This window comes from Pararge aegeria, chromosome 8, assembly GCF_905163445.1.
Source record: "Pararge aegeria chromosome 8, ilParAegt1.1, whole genome shotgun sequence".
In the NCBI taxonomy this organism is placed as follows: domain Eukaryota; kingdom Metazoa; phylum Arthropoda; class Insecta; order Lepidoptera; family Nymphalidae; genus Pararge; species Pararge aegeria.
The window spans coordinates 9275505-9295328 of NC_053187.1; the positions used below are offsets into that span (position 1 = coordinate 9275505).

The 19824-nt window shown below is 34.6% G+C and overlaps 1 protein-coding gene across 4 annotated transcripts in view; it reads right to left on the bottom strand.

Annotated features, from left to right (window-relative positions):
* Window positions 1-601: 601 nt before the first annotated feature.
* The window catches only part of LOC120625602, a 44412-nt gene continuing 25189 nt past the window's right edge, over window positions 602-19824 (bottom strand). The window contains exons 2-12 of one of the 4 annotated variants that reach the window (XR_005658817.1): window positions 18434-18555; window positions 17512-17620; window positions 14404-14516; window positions 13796-13908; window positions 12345-12423; window positions 11796-11926; window positions 10444-10557; window positions 7512-7657; window positions 5394-5500; window positions 4080-4191; window positions 602-3508 (exon numbers count right to left, since the gene is read on the bottom strand). Coding sequence is in view for 2 of the 4 variants with exons in the window: in XM_039892666.1 (XP_039748600.1) it covers window positions 4086-4173; window positions 5394-5500; window positions 7512-7657; window positions 10444-10557; window positions 11796-11926; window positions 12345-12423; window positions 13796-13908; window positions 14404-14516; window positions 17512-17620; window positions 18434-18555 (1122 nt within the window). In the remaining 2 variants the exon portion in view is untranslated. The remainder of the gene's footprint in view (window positions 3509-4079; window positions 4192-5393; window positions 5501-7511; window positions 7658-10443; window positions 10558-11795; window positions 11927-12344; window positions 12424-13795; window positions 13909-14403; window positions 14517-17511; window positions 17621-18433; window positions 18556-19824) is intronic. The other 3 variants (XM_039892666.1, XR_005658818.1, XM_039892667.1) reach the window with 3 other exon arrangements.

The window sequence follows — 19824 nt, forward strand, 5'->3', positions numbered from 1 at the left end:
TAAGTCGCCAAAAGTAATTAATAAATAACGTTTAGCTGTCAAATTTGTATAAACTTTGAATCATAGCGCATGGTCGTCCATTTCAAATGTCAAATGTAAACGCTAACCCTGGGATTACTTTTTGTTTAAAAATCTTAGCAAAATTATTATAAGGGACTATAGTAGGTACTGCCCGTACATACAGAATAATAATTGCTATAGAGTACTAATTACTAATATTAATAATAATGTATTAAATTTATTAATATACTATTGGGGATTTCAGAGCGTTTAATGCACGTTATTTAAAATTCAAAGAATCAGCGGGATAGGGATATCAGTTTTTAACAAATATTAGCTAAGGTTAAGATATGCATAATTTACCTCTTTCGCTCACCTCATCGATGGATTATTCTCTGTCCTCCTGATCGGTCTCTTCAGAGGGACAGGTAGGAATAAAAAGTGCGATCTTCCCTCTGCTCCCGACTAGGGGACAGTTCAGACTTCTTATTTGTCTCCTAAGAGATAACCGTGAACATCGTTAAATGTCATAAAAATATAGAAGGGTTCGTGATTGTATCGCGGTCATTTAATAACAACAAGAAAATAAATGGAAATTAAAGACATTTTGTTAAAATATAATTTATTTTTTTACATTTATATCACTCGAGCTTTCTCAGATAATACTTACGAACTAGTTTATTTGTTACTTTAATATATTAAACTAACGGTACATATACATTTTGAGCTTTGAGGGAACAAAAATGCATCCTAAACATACATTTTTGCTTAGAGCAAGGTATCGTGAATTTTTTAAATAGGTCAGTCCTTAATTACTTGTATAATCAAGTATGTACCTTCAAAAGATTTAAAAATAAAGTATATATTAAAAAAGAAGTTAATACTGATAATTAAAAATTACATATTCTTATTTTATAAAATCTATTAGGTGTGCCTACGTACCTAAATGAAAATACGTTTCTAATAAATTGGTAGATATACCTGCCAATCCGTGAAACATGGTTAACAGTGTTTACAGCAGCTTTATGTATATGAAAACAATTAAATCGTGCCCAATATACGACAAATGGTTTGGTAAGACCAGAGTGCCAAGTGTGAGATTTTCTACCTACGCTTACTTACTAGCTTGCGTGAAAGTAAACGATTTATATGGTATGAAAGAAGCGCCATCTAGTTCCAATACTGGGAAACCTTACTGTCACTAGATGGCGCTATTTCGATACCATACAAATTGTAATAAACTTTCACGCGACCGAATAAGTACACATTCGTGGAAAATCTCGCACTTGGCAATCTAGTCGTCGGTTTTTATTCTACAGAAGTACTCAAAACTACTCTGGTAGTAACAAGTTTCTATATATTTTCTAAGCACCTTGCTTACATTTTAATAATGTAAACTCGTATGATATATGATATTGAAAATTAGCGGTTATAGTAATGTTTAATAGATGCAAATATATTACGTACTTTAATATGGGTAAGATAAGTAGGTACCTGTATATAGCACAATAACTCAGTGGTAGTTCTATAAGTAAACTTTTATTTTACGTATACCTACTTACTAAAATAACTAGTAACTTATATTTCTAGGGGACGGATTCGTTGCATTTTTCAGGTATTGCGTAGACAACGAAAATACTTTAATAAAAAAGTTATTTGTCTTTAAAAATAACTTCGGGAAACATTTCAAGTCATTATACAATAAAATAGGTACATAATGTAAATATTGAAATTAAATGGCACAAGTTTTATTATTATTTTAAGATGTAGGTAAACTTTCACTTTTTAAGACGTTTAAGGGTAGGTATTCGAGCGAAGCGAATCGACAAGCGAGCGAAATACAATGAAGTTCTATACGACAAAATTCCGCAAGTTGTAGCCTAACCTAGATATATGGTTAGGCTATCATGTGATGTATAATAATTATTTTATCATTTCACATATCCACTATGCTAGCTCACCACCTGGGGTCTAAGTCTGCTATTGCAATTGTTATCAATGTCAGCAAAAAATCAAAAAAAAAAAAATATTAATGACAACAAAAATCAAAGAAGCGTGACCGCAGCATGTTTCCAATCATCATTTTACGCTTTTCTTGTAAATTATTCATCCACCAGCCACTAGAGGTTTATGTAGCGTAGGAAGCAGCAACATCAATTTTATTTATCGTCAAATGGTTTATTAATAGAGTTTTTTTATTACTACCTTCCTACTTTTTTTCAATGATAGTCTGTTTGTCTTTATGCGTTAGCAGACTTGCGGCCATGGGCTCTGCTTCTATGGCTGGTCTTATAAACATTTTCGTTGAAGCGTAGTGCGGGTGTCGTTTCCATTTTACTCTGACGCTGCTAACTATTGATCGTCGAAACAAGACTTTCGATTAAGAGCATACAAATTATACTCTTACTAAAGGTACTGAACGTACGTACCGATTTCTTTTGAGTTTCTATTATACCGGAGCATAATAGATAACAGCTTTATCGCTCACTAAACTAAGTGCTTACTTTTACGGGTTATAATATACGGTAAGACAATTCACACGCGTTTTATATAAGTACATATACTATATAATGTAATTGATTGGTAGGCATATTATACTTAGTCGTCTTAATAAAATTAGGATATCAGCTATGTCAAAATCTTAGTTATTGAAAATCATGAAGGAAGCCGAATAGGTATGTTACCTCCCTACTCAAATTAGATACTACCATAGTATGTTCAGTATTTATGATAAATTGAGTCCTTGTTATATAACAAAACGTAAGGACGATATTCACAGGTATATTAATGAAATAAGTTATTGGATTGTTACCTTACATGTTATTAACATTTTCAACATTGTTGCACTGTAGGCTTCAAAACTGGTAGGTAATTGTAGACACTAAGAGATTAAGGTAATCTTCTGTGTTTATTTTGTCAGTATTATTTTATGCTTTTGTTTGCAAAAAATGTTCCATTTTCTTTTTTAGAGATGAATGGGAACCTAACCCATTGGAATACTTATTCTGCTTCTTCCTTAATCCCCTTGATTTCGTGAGGGATAGAAACACCTAGGATTTTCGCTGCGAATATCTAAATAATAATATTAGTAATTTTACCGCTTAAATCTACAGGGTAATTACGTATCTCGCGACAGGCTTGCGACATGCGTAAATCTTGCAACCACTGCTGTCAAACGTCACTTTTCCATACAATAAATAAACAAGTGACGTTTGACAGCGGTGATTGCAAGATGTACGCCTGTCGCAAGCCAGTCTTGAGTTACGTAATCACCCTGCTAGCCTGTTTTTCTACGTTAGGCTCGCTTAGACACTTTAGTTGCTTAAACACAATATTTTTACAAGGTTATTTCAAAATTTATAGTTGCACCTGTGATTTCATTCTGCACCTAAAGTTGCTAATCAGCGAAATAAGAACATCTAAACTTCTATTATATACAACTTAAATCACTTTTATTGCAATGACGTAGAATTTTCACAAGATGCGCCAATAGTGAAATTGTTTTACTCTGAAAAATAAAACACAAGTGTTAACAATAGTTTAGTAGGTTTTATATGATGTTTTCATTAATTATAAGACAATTGGTTTTGACACTTTATTTTAAAAGAGTTATCTAAAGTTTGTTTATTTTATAAGACAGGTTTGAAAAATATAGTAAATATAAAACTAATTGGAAAAGTTTACTATGCCGATGGGGTATTGCAGTATTCACGAACTTCCTAATCTCGAACTTTGGTAACAGCGTGTAAATCTTCGGTAGGTGTAAATCATTAGCGGCGATCGACGGCTCAACGTGCTCTCCGAGGCACGGAGGTACAGCGAAGGACTAAATACCATTCTCCAAATTACGATCTTCAGTAAGTTGTTTACGCTATGGCAAGTTGCAAAACCGTCAATTACCACCATCAAAAAAGAAAGATATCCTTAGCCTTTTAATTCCTTTATTTTGTACTGGATTCTGGGTTCGCCAGATTTTTACCACTGCTGTGTACAGGACTTTCTGTCTGTTGAGAGGTAGTTAAAGCTTAACCCACCATGCTGCTCCAATGCCGTTTAACGGGCTAAATGTAAATAAATACCTGTGATCAATGCCTATTTCGATGCATGCCGGAGTGTCGACTCCCCGGCCTCGACTGGACTATGGCGTAGTGGTCGCTGTTGTCCGACACTGACCTAGTTGGTTAACCAGAACTATATTTCAAATATTATATTTACTGTAAAGTTGGATATGTTTGATACGACACTTTTGCATCATCATCAGTGGGCTGTTGATCATCAACCCGTTAACGGGCTACTATAGGGCAAGAGTCTCCTCAGAATGAGAAGGGTTAAGGCCTTAGTCCACCGAGCTGGCTAACTGCGGATTGGTAGACTTTACATGCCCTTGAGAACATTATGGAGAACTCTCAGGCATGCAGGTTTCCTCACGAAACATAAACGACGAGGCCCTAAATGTCTCAAAACTACCTCGATGTGGGTGTGATACTTTTCTTAAAACTACATCCTAATAGAATTCATATTTTTAGGACGTCAAGAAATGTTATATAAAACTGTCATTTTAAATTACCTATAAATAATGTCACCGGCTGGATTAAAGACAGAATAACAGTTAAAGTACCAGTTTGCTGTAGGTAGGTACAAAAATACTTGAACACAAAAAAGTACAGTTAATAAAATATAAGGTTTTTTTACAGTGATACGCATTAGCAAGTTTAGTATAGTGCTATGGATATTAAATAACTTATTAAACATATTGTATTAAACACATAATATATTACGAATAAGAAATGTAGGGGGTACACCCTATTCCTTTAATATATACTATAAATTATTTATTAGCATACTATTAAAATATTAAGTAAGTACATAATATTTTTATAGATGAATACGATATGAATTTTTGCTGCCCAAATCCTGAACATAGTTCGATTCGATCTTACTTCGATGGTTGGCTGGCCCATAAGAACTTTTAAGACGTTGGCACAAAATAAATGAGCTTAGGCACTATATACTTTTTGGGTCATAATAAAATAATATCTATACTAATGTCTGAGAAGAACTAAGAATCTGCTCCGACATAATTGTATGAAATAATAATTGTAGTCTGTCTACACGCATAATAAAATCAAACAGAAAAACCAAAACAAGAGGCTAGGTGCGTACAGCTTTTTATTTAAGTTTTGGATTCTTATCCTTAGTTGAATTTAAAAAAAAACACTTTACTATCCTTAGGTAGTAGGGTTGAACTTTGTGCTAAAAGTGTACCGACAATATTCTATTTGTTGGGATTTGTAATTCTGTACTTATTGATTTCTAAAAAAGTTCTTTACTGTCTGATATTTTATATTATATATATATCATACTTAAGAATCGGTTCAAGCAAGGGTCATTACCTCGCAGAGTGTATGGTTGAAGATGGGTACCGGCTGCCGTACTGACTTCCGTGCCAACTGCGGTACGGGTCATAATCTTCCACCACAGAGGGGTCCTTCTCTATCACCTGTGAGTACATGAACGTGCTGTTACCGTAAACCTGCACCTTACATTTGGCTGTCGAATAACGCACGCTATCAAGCAAGGACTCTACCATGATTGTTAAAAATCCAAAGTAACTGATAAAATACCAGCATGTTTTTCAATAATGTAACGGGTATTTTTATTTGAATTTGTTGTTATGCCTATTCTTTTACATGGATCGTGGACAGGACAGTTACCAGTTTGAATTTTTTTAATAACCATCCCGAAATGAAAAGTTGAAAAACCATTAAAAGTTAAGTTTTGACGACTTCCCTGACGCAGTGATGAGCACGGTGTTCTTATAAGTTGGAGGTCCCGAGTTCGAACTTCAGCAGGGACAATTTGGTTATTTATGATATCTGATTTTTTTTTCTGATCTAGTCTTATTGAAGGCTCTTATTAGGTCATGGCTAGTTAACATCCTAACGACAAAGACGTGTCGCCAAGCAACTTAGCCTTCCGACAGGATGATGTGTAAAAAATGGTTAGGGGTAGGTATGGCTTTTAATTTTATCTGTTAGAAGCATAGGCTTGTAACAGATTAGAAGCATAGGCTTCTAACAGATTAGAAGCATAGGCTTCTAACAGATTAGCCTGCCATCTTTGGCTGCATCAACATTTATTATCACGTGAGATTGCAGTCCAGGGCTAACTTCTAGTGGAGATTATAAATCTCTCATCATAAATCTATTGTAATCATTCTCAGGGTAATGATGGGGTGCAAGTCTCATCTTTTGTAGGGGAGGGAGATTGAGATGAGAACGGAATATTGCCTGGTTGAAATATGAAAATGAAGCGATTCTATTTTCCTAGGTTTCGTTCACACCCTTAATGGCGCAACCTTGTTATTACTTCTCCTTCCAAGGAACGTCCCCCTAATTTGGATAGGTATCTTCTTTCAATATTATATGAATATATTTATTACGAAAATCATAGTAGAGCCCTTAGTGCAGTAGTTACGTTAGTTAGTGACAAAAGGTGTGGGTTTAGACGGTAACTGTATTAACACACAATGATTTAAAAAACGATAATTATGATCATACTATTATTTCACACGTACATTAAAATGGTTAAATAGATGACGACACACATATATATATAGGTAATATGTGTTATTGTTGACATAAATAGAATAAAAATATAAATTAATAAATTCAATACAATACCCTATACAGTTTCTGCCAATGATTTTTTTATACCAATGTGATATGAATTGTCTCTCATTAGTTTTGTATTTGTATACGATGATTGTAGAATTAATTAAGAACAGATTTACAAAATTATCACTTTGTTTATATTTGATAATTCGACACGAAAATCAATGTCCACCTTGAAAATATCGAACCGCAGCTGTGTATGCTTTATGAAATCTTTTTTGCATTAATTGCCTATCCATTAAAAATGTGCGAGGTTTAACCGAAACGATGGAGCCAATCTAAGCTTTTATCGAAGCTTAAATCAGTTCCACCTCTGTTCTGATGTTTCCTTTACTAAAAAAGCTCAGATATGCGAGCGATTGTATTGGTAGTTTTCTCACGCATCCTTTACTCGCTTTGCTCGCGCGTCCGCACAGGTTGTCTCGCTCTAAAAATCTTCGGATACTTAGGTTTATTGATCTCTTTTCCCACCAGAGGCATAATAATTAAGATATCCTACTATACCGGTAGGTTAAAAACTACAATTTACGTAGCTAATGGAAAGCATATGGACCAAGTATAAGTTTCATATTATTTGTTATTGTTTTAAATACTTTTTTCTATATACCAACACATAGTTAAGTTGGGTCTATAGATACGTACTTGATATGATTAACTTATAATGATAAATAATTATTGTTGTTGTTTTTTAAATTCATAAGACCATAAGAATAAATTAAGTCGTCGTATCTCCTGCGTTTTTGAGTGCCTTAAGATCTCCGAAGTCGATAATGCTTGCTACGCCAATGCCAGCTTTTGTGATGGAAGGACACGTTAAGTCAAGAGATCAATACTTACGTCAGTCCTTGCACAAGAGCATGTCATGGCGGTGCAAAGGAAGCAGTTGATGAGCAGCATAACCAGGAACATGACTCCAAGGGCTATTGCCAAGTACAGCAGCCACAGCGGTCGCACGCCGCCCTCTGTGCAGGCCAATGCTGCAACTAAATTATATATATTATTTTTTTAAAGTAATAATTGTCATTTTTTTTTTTTTACTAACGATTGGCGCTTGACGTTAATCATGCCCGTTAGAAAGCAATGATGAGGTCTAGGTTGGAGCACGCTTGCCTAGAAAAAGCCTATTCACTCCAGCCTTGAAGGTACTCAAATTATACGTGGCAGGAAACGCAGTTGTCGGGAAAGCGTTCCACAACTTAGCGGCACGTATCAGAAACGTGGATAAAAATGTTTCATGCGTGTTGATGGAATATCAACCACATAAGGATGCCACCGCTCACGGTGTCTCGCCGTTCTGTGGTAGAACGGGGAAAGAGTAGTGTTGCCCAAATTCAGTCTTGGTCTTGCAGTCTTGGTCTTGTTCTTGCGTTTTTGCAAGACCAAGACCAAGAACAAGACCGCGTATTTTTAGCAAGACCAAGACCAAGACTGACCGTGCAAGACTTGAGCAAGAACAAGACATAGCCTGCAAGACTCTTGCGTCTTGCAGCTAGGACTTAGCGCTATTTCACGGAGTAGTTAGGTGTAACAGTTCGGTGTATAGGTAGGTAGGTACGCTTAGGAATTCTATGAGACGCAAAAAACTATATCAAAGAATATGAAAAACTGGACCTATGCGCATTACGACTAATACCATAAACATAGCGAATAAAAAAATATCTATTAAAATCAAACTGAGTGCATGCATAGTTATGTTTTAACCATCGGCACTTTGATAATGCGGCATCAAAGGTTTTGTACTTACTTCTCAAAGAAATTTGCCGCTTTTCGGAAGTACATGGTTATGATACACGCGCCGGCGGCTTCTTTTGAAATCTAAAACAATCGTTGCCGCCGCGCCGAAATCATAACATTTGACACTATTCATGCAAAATAATTTCGAATTTTAAGAGTACCTACAGGTGTTCCAAAGAATAAATAAGTTTCAGAGTGCTTAGAATGAAAATGAATACATTATACTGATCACGCAAGTAGTATTATGATTAGGATAAAATGGTGAGGATAGGTAGTAGATGTCATAATAATTCATTCTAGTAAGTAATTATAATATTGATTACTTATATGGTTTTAAACTAATTACTTAGGTACTATTATTGTACATTTAGTCATTATATTTCTTAAGTTTTTACAAGAAAAAATAGCAAAAAAGTGTTCGAATATCTCTGAGAGAGATGATGAGAGTAAGTATTTACTAGCTGTGCCCGCGACTTCGTCCACGAGGAATAGTAACTTTGGAGGTATAGTGACGTTCAGGATTTATTTATTTATTTTAAAACTTCTGTCATCAAACATACAAACGAACTCTTCAGCTTTATTCAAATAAATGATAAATCGTAAAACTCTTTTATTAAATTTCTTATAAGTTGAGGGTTCAATCTCTTTCTAGACAGATAAGTATTGTTCTTTAAAATACAGTCAAGTTATTGTAATTAATTTGTTTTTTTACATGTTTTAGCAAATGTAAGCTTATAAATCATAAATGTTTATTAAGAAACAGTTACTTCCATGGAAAACGACATATAGGTCAGTTGATTTTTCGAATTTCTTATCAAATCTTCAGTTATTTATTAATCTGCTTGATCTTTACTATGGCTATGTTAATTCAAGCTCACAATGTTCCAATTCTAATACGTTTTTCTAAGATTTAAAGTAAACTTTAATAAATAGTAATAGACTAATAGGTAATTGCAAGACTTGCAAGACTCTTGCTGCAAGACCAAGACCAAGACCAAGACTGGGAGCGCAAGACCAAGACCAAGACCAAGACCAGGTGTATTGGCGCAAGACCAAGACCAAGACTGGCTAAGTCTCGTCTTGTTCTTGCATTTGGGCAACACTAGGAAAGAGGAACAAGATTGTGAAGTTCCTGAGCACACTCACCGAAGTATATCCGGTAAAAAACCGATAAGCCAAGAATGCCCACCTGATGGAAAGTGGAAAACCATCGCCTACAAACACAGTAAAACTTCGCAATGCATGCAAGTCTTAGAAAGTGCCGCTCTGTGTTCATTAACCTGATGCGTAGGGGTTAAGCCTCATATGCCAGACCTACATCGGAATGCTGTTTGGCGGCAGAAATAAGCACGGTGGTATTACTTCTTCGGACGAGCATCGTAAAAAGCTCTTCTTTCTACTCTAGGTCTGAGTATTCTTATAACAAATAGGTAGGTGAATATTGTTTTTGATCTGTAACATCTAATGCAGTAACACTAAGTTAAGAAAATAAGGTTAGTTAGTCAGTTAAAAACTAAACTTGTAGAGACCATAAGTCTGAAGTGCTAGACGGCTTTTTAAATTTAGTGTATTGTAGTGTAGTGTACGGAATTTTACTTATTAACTTCTATAATCTTTTCGAAAAAAATACTTTTAGTAAGCAAACTTTATGTACCTTTTTTTCTTTAATGTTATCTTTAAATAAATTAAATAAATAATAAATATAAATGTTCTACTACACACATCGTCATCTAGCCCCAAAGTAAGAGTAGCTTGTGTTATGGGAACTAAGATGGCTGATGAATATTTTTATGAATAATATACATAAATACTTATTATATACATATAAACACTCAGACACTGAAAAAAATCATGTTCATCACACAAACATTTCCCAGTTGTGGGAATCGAACCGACAGCCTTGGACTCAGAGAGCAGGGTCGCTGCCAACTGCGCCAATCGGCCGTTCCTTGAATTCTTAGAATGAATTCGGACAGTGACTGTTAAGTCTTTCGGTATTAAGATCTGCTGTTTAATATAAAAATATATAAATTACCAGCACTATCATTGGGGTCGAGCACAAATAGCCCGGTAGAAGCAGTAACAGCACCTTCTTCGTCCGCTGGCTCGATTCGGCCTTCCGTTTTGCAATCTGTTGCCATACAGCTGCCTATAATTTGAGAAGAAATAAAGTTAAGTTAAATAAATCCACGGCGACACATCTATATCTTTAAAAATCAAGTCAATGTTCCCAAAGACGACACATCGGCTAGGGTTGCCGTAGGGTTTGCCAGTCCGCAGTATGTCCTAATAAAAGTATCAGATAACTTATTGTACGTGAAAATAGTCCTAGTATTAAAATCCCTGCAACCATTAGCTGATAAAGAGCTGAGGGTACACAGACGGCTAAACGGCTAAACGAATATTTCGCGTTTGTTTTGCGTTTTTTAAAATTCCTCGGAAACGTTTTATTGATAACTGGGATAAAATGTATTCAACGTTCATCTCCAGGATGCAACGATTGAGCCGAACACAGGTAACAAACGGACACTTTTTCGCATTATGAATATGAAAAATCGCGATAGATTAGTGCTCTGAACAAAAAGATCTCATTCCAATCTAATTATTAGTTTGAGCGTTATGATACAGACATACATACATACAGGCGGACTATATATTGGCCTAACTTATAATAATAGCCGGGGCTTAAAAAATACCTACTGAAATATTGGTCTCGATTTTCGGTTGGTCTACTTTTTTTAAAATACAATTTTAAAAGTTAACTTTACAATATTACTTGTTATTCTAATAAAGCCAACTATAAAAATCTATTTTCCGATAAAAATAATGGTACCTTTTAAAGATTCCGACAGTAATGGGATTACCTTTATTAAAACGTCAAAAAGGGTTCTCTTGACCCTTAACGTTAGATTGAAATCTACTTAAACGACTTTTATTAAAATAGGGGAAGGAGAACTGAGGAGGGAAACCTTTGAATTGGAAGATAAGTTTTGTTTGATATTTTTTGAGCGTACATTTTATCTTAGCATGCAATCTACCTTATTTTATTTTATTAATAAATAATGGGGACAGTTAAAAAAAAATATGAAATCTACTTTCGTCATTGCTCAGTGCAGTGCATTGCTCTGAGAATGAGAAGGGTTTAGGCCGTAGTCCACCACGTTGGCCCCGAACCAATTAGTTAGTGAAGTCACACCTCACACACCCTTGAAAACTTTTCGAAAACTCTCAGGCAGGCAGGTCTCACGTCTTTGCCTTTACCATAAAGCCAGCGATATATAAAAGCTCAAAAGGCACATAACACTGAAAAGACGAACATTATAAGTTCATACATACAAGTATTGTAATGTCGCTAAAATCGCGGGAATAGAATAGTGTGACACATACCTTTACAAATTCCAATTTCGCATTGGAAGTTGATTTGGGACGAGTTCGGAAATTTAAACATTGATGCAATCGCCAACTCAGCTGCGCCGTTTTCCGTTTTCAATGCTACGGATTGTTCTTTCAGCGGGCATCTAGGAGAGGATAATAACATTACTGAACCAACTGAGATATCAAATAAAAGACAACCATTTTTAAATTATTAGCTTGATATTTTGTGTTCACATATGAATTGAATGATCATAGATCAAACTGTTCCTAATTCTTTTGAAATCAGCAATATAGAATTGCATTGAAAGCCAAAAATAAAAATAAATTTAAATAAGGTATAGTATATAAGAAAAATATTTATTTTTCTTTTTCTTTCGTAATAAAAAAAAACTATTGGCCAGAAATAGCTCTTGTAATTGTTGCAATTATACTATCATTTGCAATAGGACTGCGTAAAATGTGTAGAATTTTTTAATAGTTATATCTTTAAGAATATAACAGACTGAAATGTAAATAAAATGCGCCTACGCATTTCAACGTCCAATCACAAATTTCACATACCCTCGTTTGTCTAGAAGATCTACTGTGTGATTGCGCATGCTGAACGCGAAACAATTTCTCATACGGATGCCGTGGGTTCCTGGAATTTTAACAATATTTTAGTTACAGTATGTAGGTACGTAAATGTAGACTAATTATTTTTGAAAAATTATTAACGTATGTTTGTTAACGAATTGATTTGTCAAAAAGTTTTCCATACTTGGAAACGGTACTTTTTTCCGGATGCCTTTTGCTGTACAAACTTGCAAACTTTAAATAGTTCAGGAATTAAAGCGTAACAAACAAACACACCTTTCTTTGTTGCATTTATTTATTTCTTTTATCTCAATGTTGTATATAATTTTTAGTAGTTTACATTAATTATGGGTAATTCTATATTATATATGTAATATATTTATATCTATATATTATAGTTATATATTTATATAATTTATAGATATATAACTATAATATATATAAATCTTTGGTGCACAATAAAAGTGTATGCATTCATTCATTATGTACAATGAAGTATAGGTATATAAATTTCATTTCATTTTTATTTTTGTTTTAAATAAACTCGAATTAGCATTTGTATCTCATATCAATTAAGACTAGGCCTGCGATAGGTACTATCCTACATACCTTTGTCTTAATTGTGATAATTTCTGCGTGAAACAAGGAACCTAAAGGAGTAGGCTGTCGGGATATAATTAGTACCAAATCACATCAAAAGCCATGCTTGGATGAAGAAAGAGATAAAACGCGCGGTTGTTTTTGTGAAAAACGCGGCGGTTAATGCACTGCGATTAACGGGCGCTAAGTTAATAGGTACATATATCTTAATATATATAAATCTCCTGTCACGATGTTTGTCCGCGATGGACTCCTAAACTACTTAACCGATTTAAAATTAAATTGGTACACCGTGAGCAGTCTGGTCCAACTTAAGAGATAGGATAGCTTAGATCTTTAATTATAGTCGCAATTTTATTTTATTTCAAATTATTTGTCTATAATTAATTGGCAGTCACATGTTATATATATATACTACTATACTCATTTAAAGCTTTGCGATACTGAATACTTTAAAAACAAAATCAAACGCAGACGAAGTCGCGGGCAACAGCTAGTATTATATATAAAGCTATAAATACATGGATTGATTTTTACATTTGACGCATCGGCGCGGCGCGGCAGTTGTTGCGTGAGACGGAATACTTTTACTGCCCAATAAAAAATAATTTATCTTCAAGTCTGAAGTATGTATCTTACGGTAGACGCTTGCGCATAGCGAATTTGAATACTTTGAATACAATGCGCTTCACGCAGCGTAACGGAAGCTTAAAAGAATGTCATTAACCGTGCCCTTTATAGCAAAATTATGCTTTAGATCTATCATGTTTTCCGCATAAAAGAAGTCTATGACACTCTCCGGCCTATGAAATATCCGTATGCAAAAAAACTCTTACCGTCAGGTTTGCTTAGTTCTGCTCGCAGAGTGTATGGCATTCCGAAAGCTGCATTGAGTACCTTGCGTCCGTCTGAGTTCAACATTCTGAGCGACACTGTCAATGTTTCGTTTCTGAAAAATTGTATCAAAATTCGAATTGAGAAATGAAATAGTGACAAAGGATAATATACTGTTTGCGATCTACAATGGTCACTATATTGAGCTACCCTTTTATAGATGTTACACACATATGGATAAAGTGATTCATAGTATAAATTTTAGTACCGGGGTGTAATATCGTTGTCTCATTATTTCATCCCTTTAGTTAAAATAGCTAGGTATTGAACTAAACAATCCTTTGTAAAAATTCATTAAAAAAATCGGAATAATTACTTTTATATTTCATTTGTAATTTTAATATCGATTAGAAGAAGTATATTAACTTAGTTAAATAATAAAACGCTAATGGGTTTCTTAACGTTTTGTTAATTAGGTATATACCTCAATAGAGTAGATATAGGCTGATCTTTTAAGCTTTAAACACGCAGATTCTTTATAAATTGTTACCGTTAAGCACAATAGAACGCGATAAAATCTATATGCGTAAACTACTCAATTTGGACTGACCTCGAGTTACTTATACCGGCCTTGCCACACGTGATGACATAGAACTTGTCGTCTGCCAGCTCGAGCGTTCGGTGCACGCGAACCGCCAGAGGCAATGATCGTTCATCGGTTCTCTAGAAACAAACGGACAAAACCAGTTAAACCTTCCTCTATCTTTATTAGTAGTAGAGCTTTTTGTGACAGAACTCGTCCGGGAAAGTACTATCGCCATGCTTACTTGTGCCGTTAAGCAGCAAGAGCGTGGTGGCCGTTGTAATTTACGACACATCAGGCTTAACACCTACGCCTCAAGTTGATTGACATAGAGCGGCCATGTTGCCGGATGGGGTTGCATGCCCTGCTTAGTGTTGCCCTGTTTATATCAGCTTAGTCCGTCAATTATTAATATAAAAAAAAAACTCATCTTCGATTTTTCCCATCTGGCTAGGTAGGTATATCAAAGGTCTGAGGCCCTTTTATAGAGCCAGATGGACCAATCGAACTATCTTTCCCGTGTAATTTTTTTTATACTATAGTTATTGTAGTTAAAGTAGGTTGAAAAGGGGTTCTATATGCTGATGGAGTGTTAAGTCGAAGTAGAAGAGTGTACGAATTTGAGTTTTAAAACAAGAATAATAAAGTTACTCTGACGTTATTGTGTTTCGATACTCCATCCTGTCGCGGCGATTGCGAGAAAATTTAAATTTAATAAATGAAGCAGACATTTTTCGTTGACAAAATAAAGCGAATAGGACTTCGACTTCACTTTCTAAGTTATGTGTGTTTTAAGCAATTAAAATATCACTTGATTCAACGGTGAAGAAAAATATCGTGAAGAAACCTACATTCCTGAGAGTTCTTCATAATTTTCTCAAAAGTGTGTTGAAGCCAGCGTGGTGGACTACGGTCTTAACCCCTTATAGGAGACCCGTGTCCTGTGGTGGGCCGTTATGGATATGATGATGATGATGAATTAAGAGTGCAGGCTCGTGAAACATCATAACCGCAGGAAACAGACGCAAGGGAAATATACGAATAGGCGGCAGAGCTTTATTAATGAAGGCGATAAGCTAAAATATGTTTAATGACATTGGATTTATCATTATTGTCATGAAATATCACTATATCGTCGAGCCCTGGGGCTCAACTGCTGGCGAGCTTTCGCGCTCCCATTCCACGGTAACTCTGTTCCAACTGAAGGTTATAAGCTAGGATCCTTCCGAAATGAGTTATCATTGATTTTATTGGATGGGATGAATTGCATAGTTATTTTAGTTTGGTTAGATAGACTCATGGTTAAAACAACATTTAAAATACTAGCACATTTCCTAAGTAACCAATAAAATAGATACCATAAATGTAGTGTAATAAATAAAGTTATATAAACTCTGATTATACTTGTAGCTGAGAGTGTAGTTTGGAATGTAGGTTAACATTCCGCGAACAACATAGTAATACGGGTGCCGTTTAAGATACTAAAATATTACATACAAAGTAAAATGTGGAACACAACAATACGTACTTGAAGAACCTATATCCTCTTTCTAAGATTTAATAATGTCATCTTGTTTTGCTATATTTTATTTGAATCGACAAAATATAATAACGACACTTGTTTAAATTATGGCTAGGTACTTTATAACCATTTTGGAACGACATGTCTGTCTGTTTGTAGTAAAATTACCACAAGACAGATTTTATCTAGAAGAAGCTGGCGTGAAACTCAGCAGTAAAATGGTCTAATATCACATTGCATTAATGATTTAAACACCACGAATGTAAAGTAAAAATGAAAATATATTATTTTAAAAAGTAAGTAAAATTAGTGGCAGTTGGGCTAGGTTCACAGTATACTTTTACTTTTAGGTAGGCCTAAAAGTAAAAGTATACTCATCCAAATATAATGAAATTTTGGTGAAATTCGATATAATTCAGCTAAATGAAAAGATCACGCGATTCGGCCAATGAAAGTTGCTTGAAAAAGAATACCGAATCCTTTTTTTTGTCTAAATTGATGTACGTTGGCCATCAGCAGCGTCTCTTATTATTTTAAGTCAGTTACTAATGGTTTTTTAAATACCTACCTACTAAGTAATAATCTAATAATGTTTATCACTAACAGTTCACTGCAGCTTCGCCCGCATACAACTTGTACGCAAATATTTCTCATACAAACTTTCATCTGCAATTCTACACACTATACCCTTTATTACTTCGTTTCCACTTTGAGTTCTTTCTGTCATTGCTTAACTTCTAAGGGTCGTAACGGTGATGTTAAAAAAGCCGACTCTGTATAACAACTAAAAACTGTAGATCCATAAGTAGCTGGTTCAGATCCGGCTTGAAGGACCAGCTGTTGTATCAGATGGAGTAAGCGGAGACATAGGCTTGGTATATAAGAACTTAAAAAAGCATTGAAGGATGCACTATTTTTTGGCCAAAATGGATGCCTGTGGATGTCGTCGTGCGGCTTGCGCCCGGGAGACTCCCACTTAATTATTATATTTTACATAACTAATTACCTACTTATCAATGTTTTATCAAATTAATTAAATTTTATACTATTTTAGGTGGTTTTTCAGCAACAGCAAGAAATTTCAATATCATTTTTAAGTCGACGCCAAGTAAAATGTAAAAATGACTAAATATAGATTTACTTTGTTACAGTTTCCTTCTATTTAGTAGCACGTAAGGTGGATATACCTAGTAGTTATCTACATTTTACTTAGCGCCGACTTAAATAAGTTTTAGATTTTTTTTATTTCTTTCGTTGTTTCATAAAGTCAGCTTTTTTGTGCCAAAAGATTTTTTTCACGCATTAAAGTGGGAAGGTTTGCATTTATATCTTAGTTACAATAGCCAAATGTCAACTGCTCATAACCTTTTACAAAAGATTTATTTTCACGAACCTGGGGCTATAAAGGCTCAGGAGTTTTCCCGGGACTTCACCATCAGCAGCTTTATTGCGACGAGCATAAATTGCTTTCGAACTTTACACTACTTATTTGTAATACGACTAAAAAGCAAGCACTTGGCACTTGGCAATATTTTGATAACTCTTATATTAAAAGTCAAAATAATTTATTAATAATATAAAATTAAAATTACATATTAAATATTATGACTTACGTGATTCCAAAAAACCCCGCAATAATCTGGCGAACCCGCTGCAGCCGTAAGGCTGATGTCGTAAGTTACAGACTCCGTACCATTCCCCAGCACCATGCACGACGGTGTTCTATAATAAAAATTAGTTATTTTTTACTGGACTGAAGGCTAAAAAGATACAAAACACATAATGTTGTGATAAAGTACACTACTCCACAAATATTCCGCCTATCCCAATTAAAGTGAAATTTTAGACCAACAACAGCGAAAAGTTTCATTGGGCTCAATTCAATATAAATTGTCCGCATAAAATACTAGTTCCATTTTTAAAATAGTAAAATTTTTGCAATACTAACGAGCAGTACAATAATCTTAATATACACAGAGATTAGTATTGGCTAAGTAATTTACATAATGTCATACGCATTGCCTAATCGGTCTCCACTCATAAGGCATGCAGATATAGGTAAGCCATATTGTCCTCCAGTTTCTGAGACACTGATAATGGATCAAATCAGTGAATCGGTTTATTATAATTCATTCATTAGAAGATTTCCTGTATCCTATCATTTCATATCTCTTCTCCCTATCACACGGGCTGCACTATTACGGGGCACAGATTATTTTAGGCGCGCTAGCAAGCATGTGGACCAAACTCGCACGCGGGCAGAAATCCGCAAGACAGAAAAAAAGCGCAAAGACACGACGTTTTCTTAATATAAAATTATGCGTTTTTTATAAAGTAAATCGGTTGGCAAGTAACCAGAATACATAATAAACACGGGATTCATTAGTAAACTAAACTTACTTCAACGTGTGCAACTCGATCAAAGGATTGCTGTTAAATTTATAAGTCAGCAATTTAAATTAACCGTTGATTTAATCAATGTTTTAGAAACTGTGGGTGTGCGGTGTGTTGTGTAACTAGTTTTTGATAAATCACCTGAACTCTCTGGCATGCGCGACTCCATTGAAAGGCTGGCTGAAGTTGATCCTGATTGACATGACACCAGTCTTGCATGTGGCACTAACTACAGGTGTGAAGTCGCCGCTGCTCTCAGTGTTCTGTAACCAGGGCAAAATGGCGTCATTAGTTTGCTTTGTAAATGTAATTACACTGCCTACTTAATAGCGTGACATGCCTAAATTCGTTTTCAGACTAAAAGGCAACCTAATATAATATGTTTTATCCCGTCTAGGCAATCGAAGGCACTAATCTATACTTCTATATCTATCCTAATATTATAACGAGGAAAGATTTTGTTTTTGGTTCGATTGTACCCAATAAACTTCGAAAGTACAGGACCAATTTTAAACTTTCTTCGCCAAAAGAAAGCTATACTATCACGAAGTAACATAGGCTATAATTTAATTTAATTTTTTTTTCAAATCCTCATGATAATTGCAATAATGTAACACAAAGCCTATTCATTACTTGGCGTCAAAAATATGTATTGCATGATTAAAGCACTCATTATTAAAAACAAAAAAGTCTAATTAGCTTTTGTGTTCTAAAATATTATTAGATCGCCGACCGAAAAAGAAGTGGGTTACATTAGTATCGCAGTATTGATTTTTTTGCAAATAAATGGTTTTATCATCAATATAGTTGTATGTTTTAATGCATTTTAATCGAACATTTAATTTAAAAGTTATTACAATTTAATCAATTCCACACGTCTCTCAAATAAATTGTTCCTACGGGATTTTTTGCGAAAACAAAAACAAAAACAAATGCGGACAAAGTCGTGGGTAACAGCTAGTTTAATAGAAAAAAATTGTCTATGTATTTAATTTAAGCTATAGATACGTTTTATTACCCAAAATAGCATAATTATGGCAGAGTATTCTTAAACATATTATAATATCGTATAAGTAGTGAACAAGGAAAACAAGCAGAGATAGTCGCCGTAACGTTAAACGTAAATCTAGATAACAAATTGCTGCTCTTAGAAGCTGACATTTCCCGATGATCTATCGTCTATTTGGGACCTAAGTAATCTTGTCGTTTCCAATATCTGAGCACAATTTCATGTGAGAATTCAAAAACCGCACAATTTGTCCACTGACCGGTTTAAGTTACCAGAGGATTAAATTGTAGTATCAAAATTTAGCCACAAATGTCCGCTTAATTTACTTTGGCTTTTTGTTCAATACCACGTAGAATTTTGCTCAACAATTGCATTTTGTTTCAGCGTATAAAGGGTGGTTTTTTTTAGAGATATACATAATTTTATTTATTTTTTATTCCAGTATAAGTAAGACCTTGACTGCAATCTCACTTGGTGGCAAGTCATCATGAAGTCTGAGATGGTAACTGGCTTACCTGTTAGA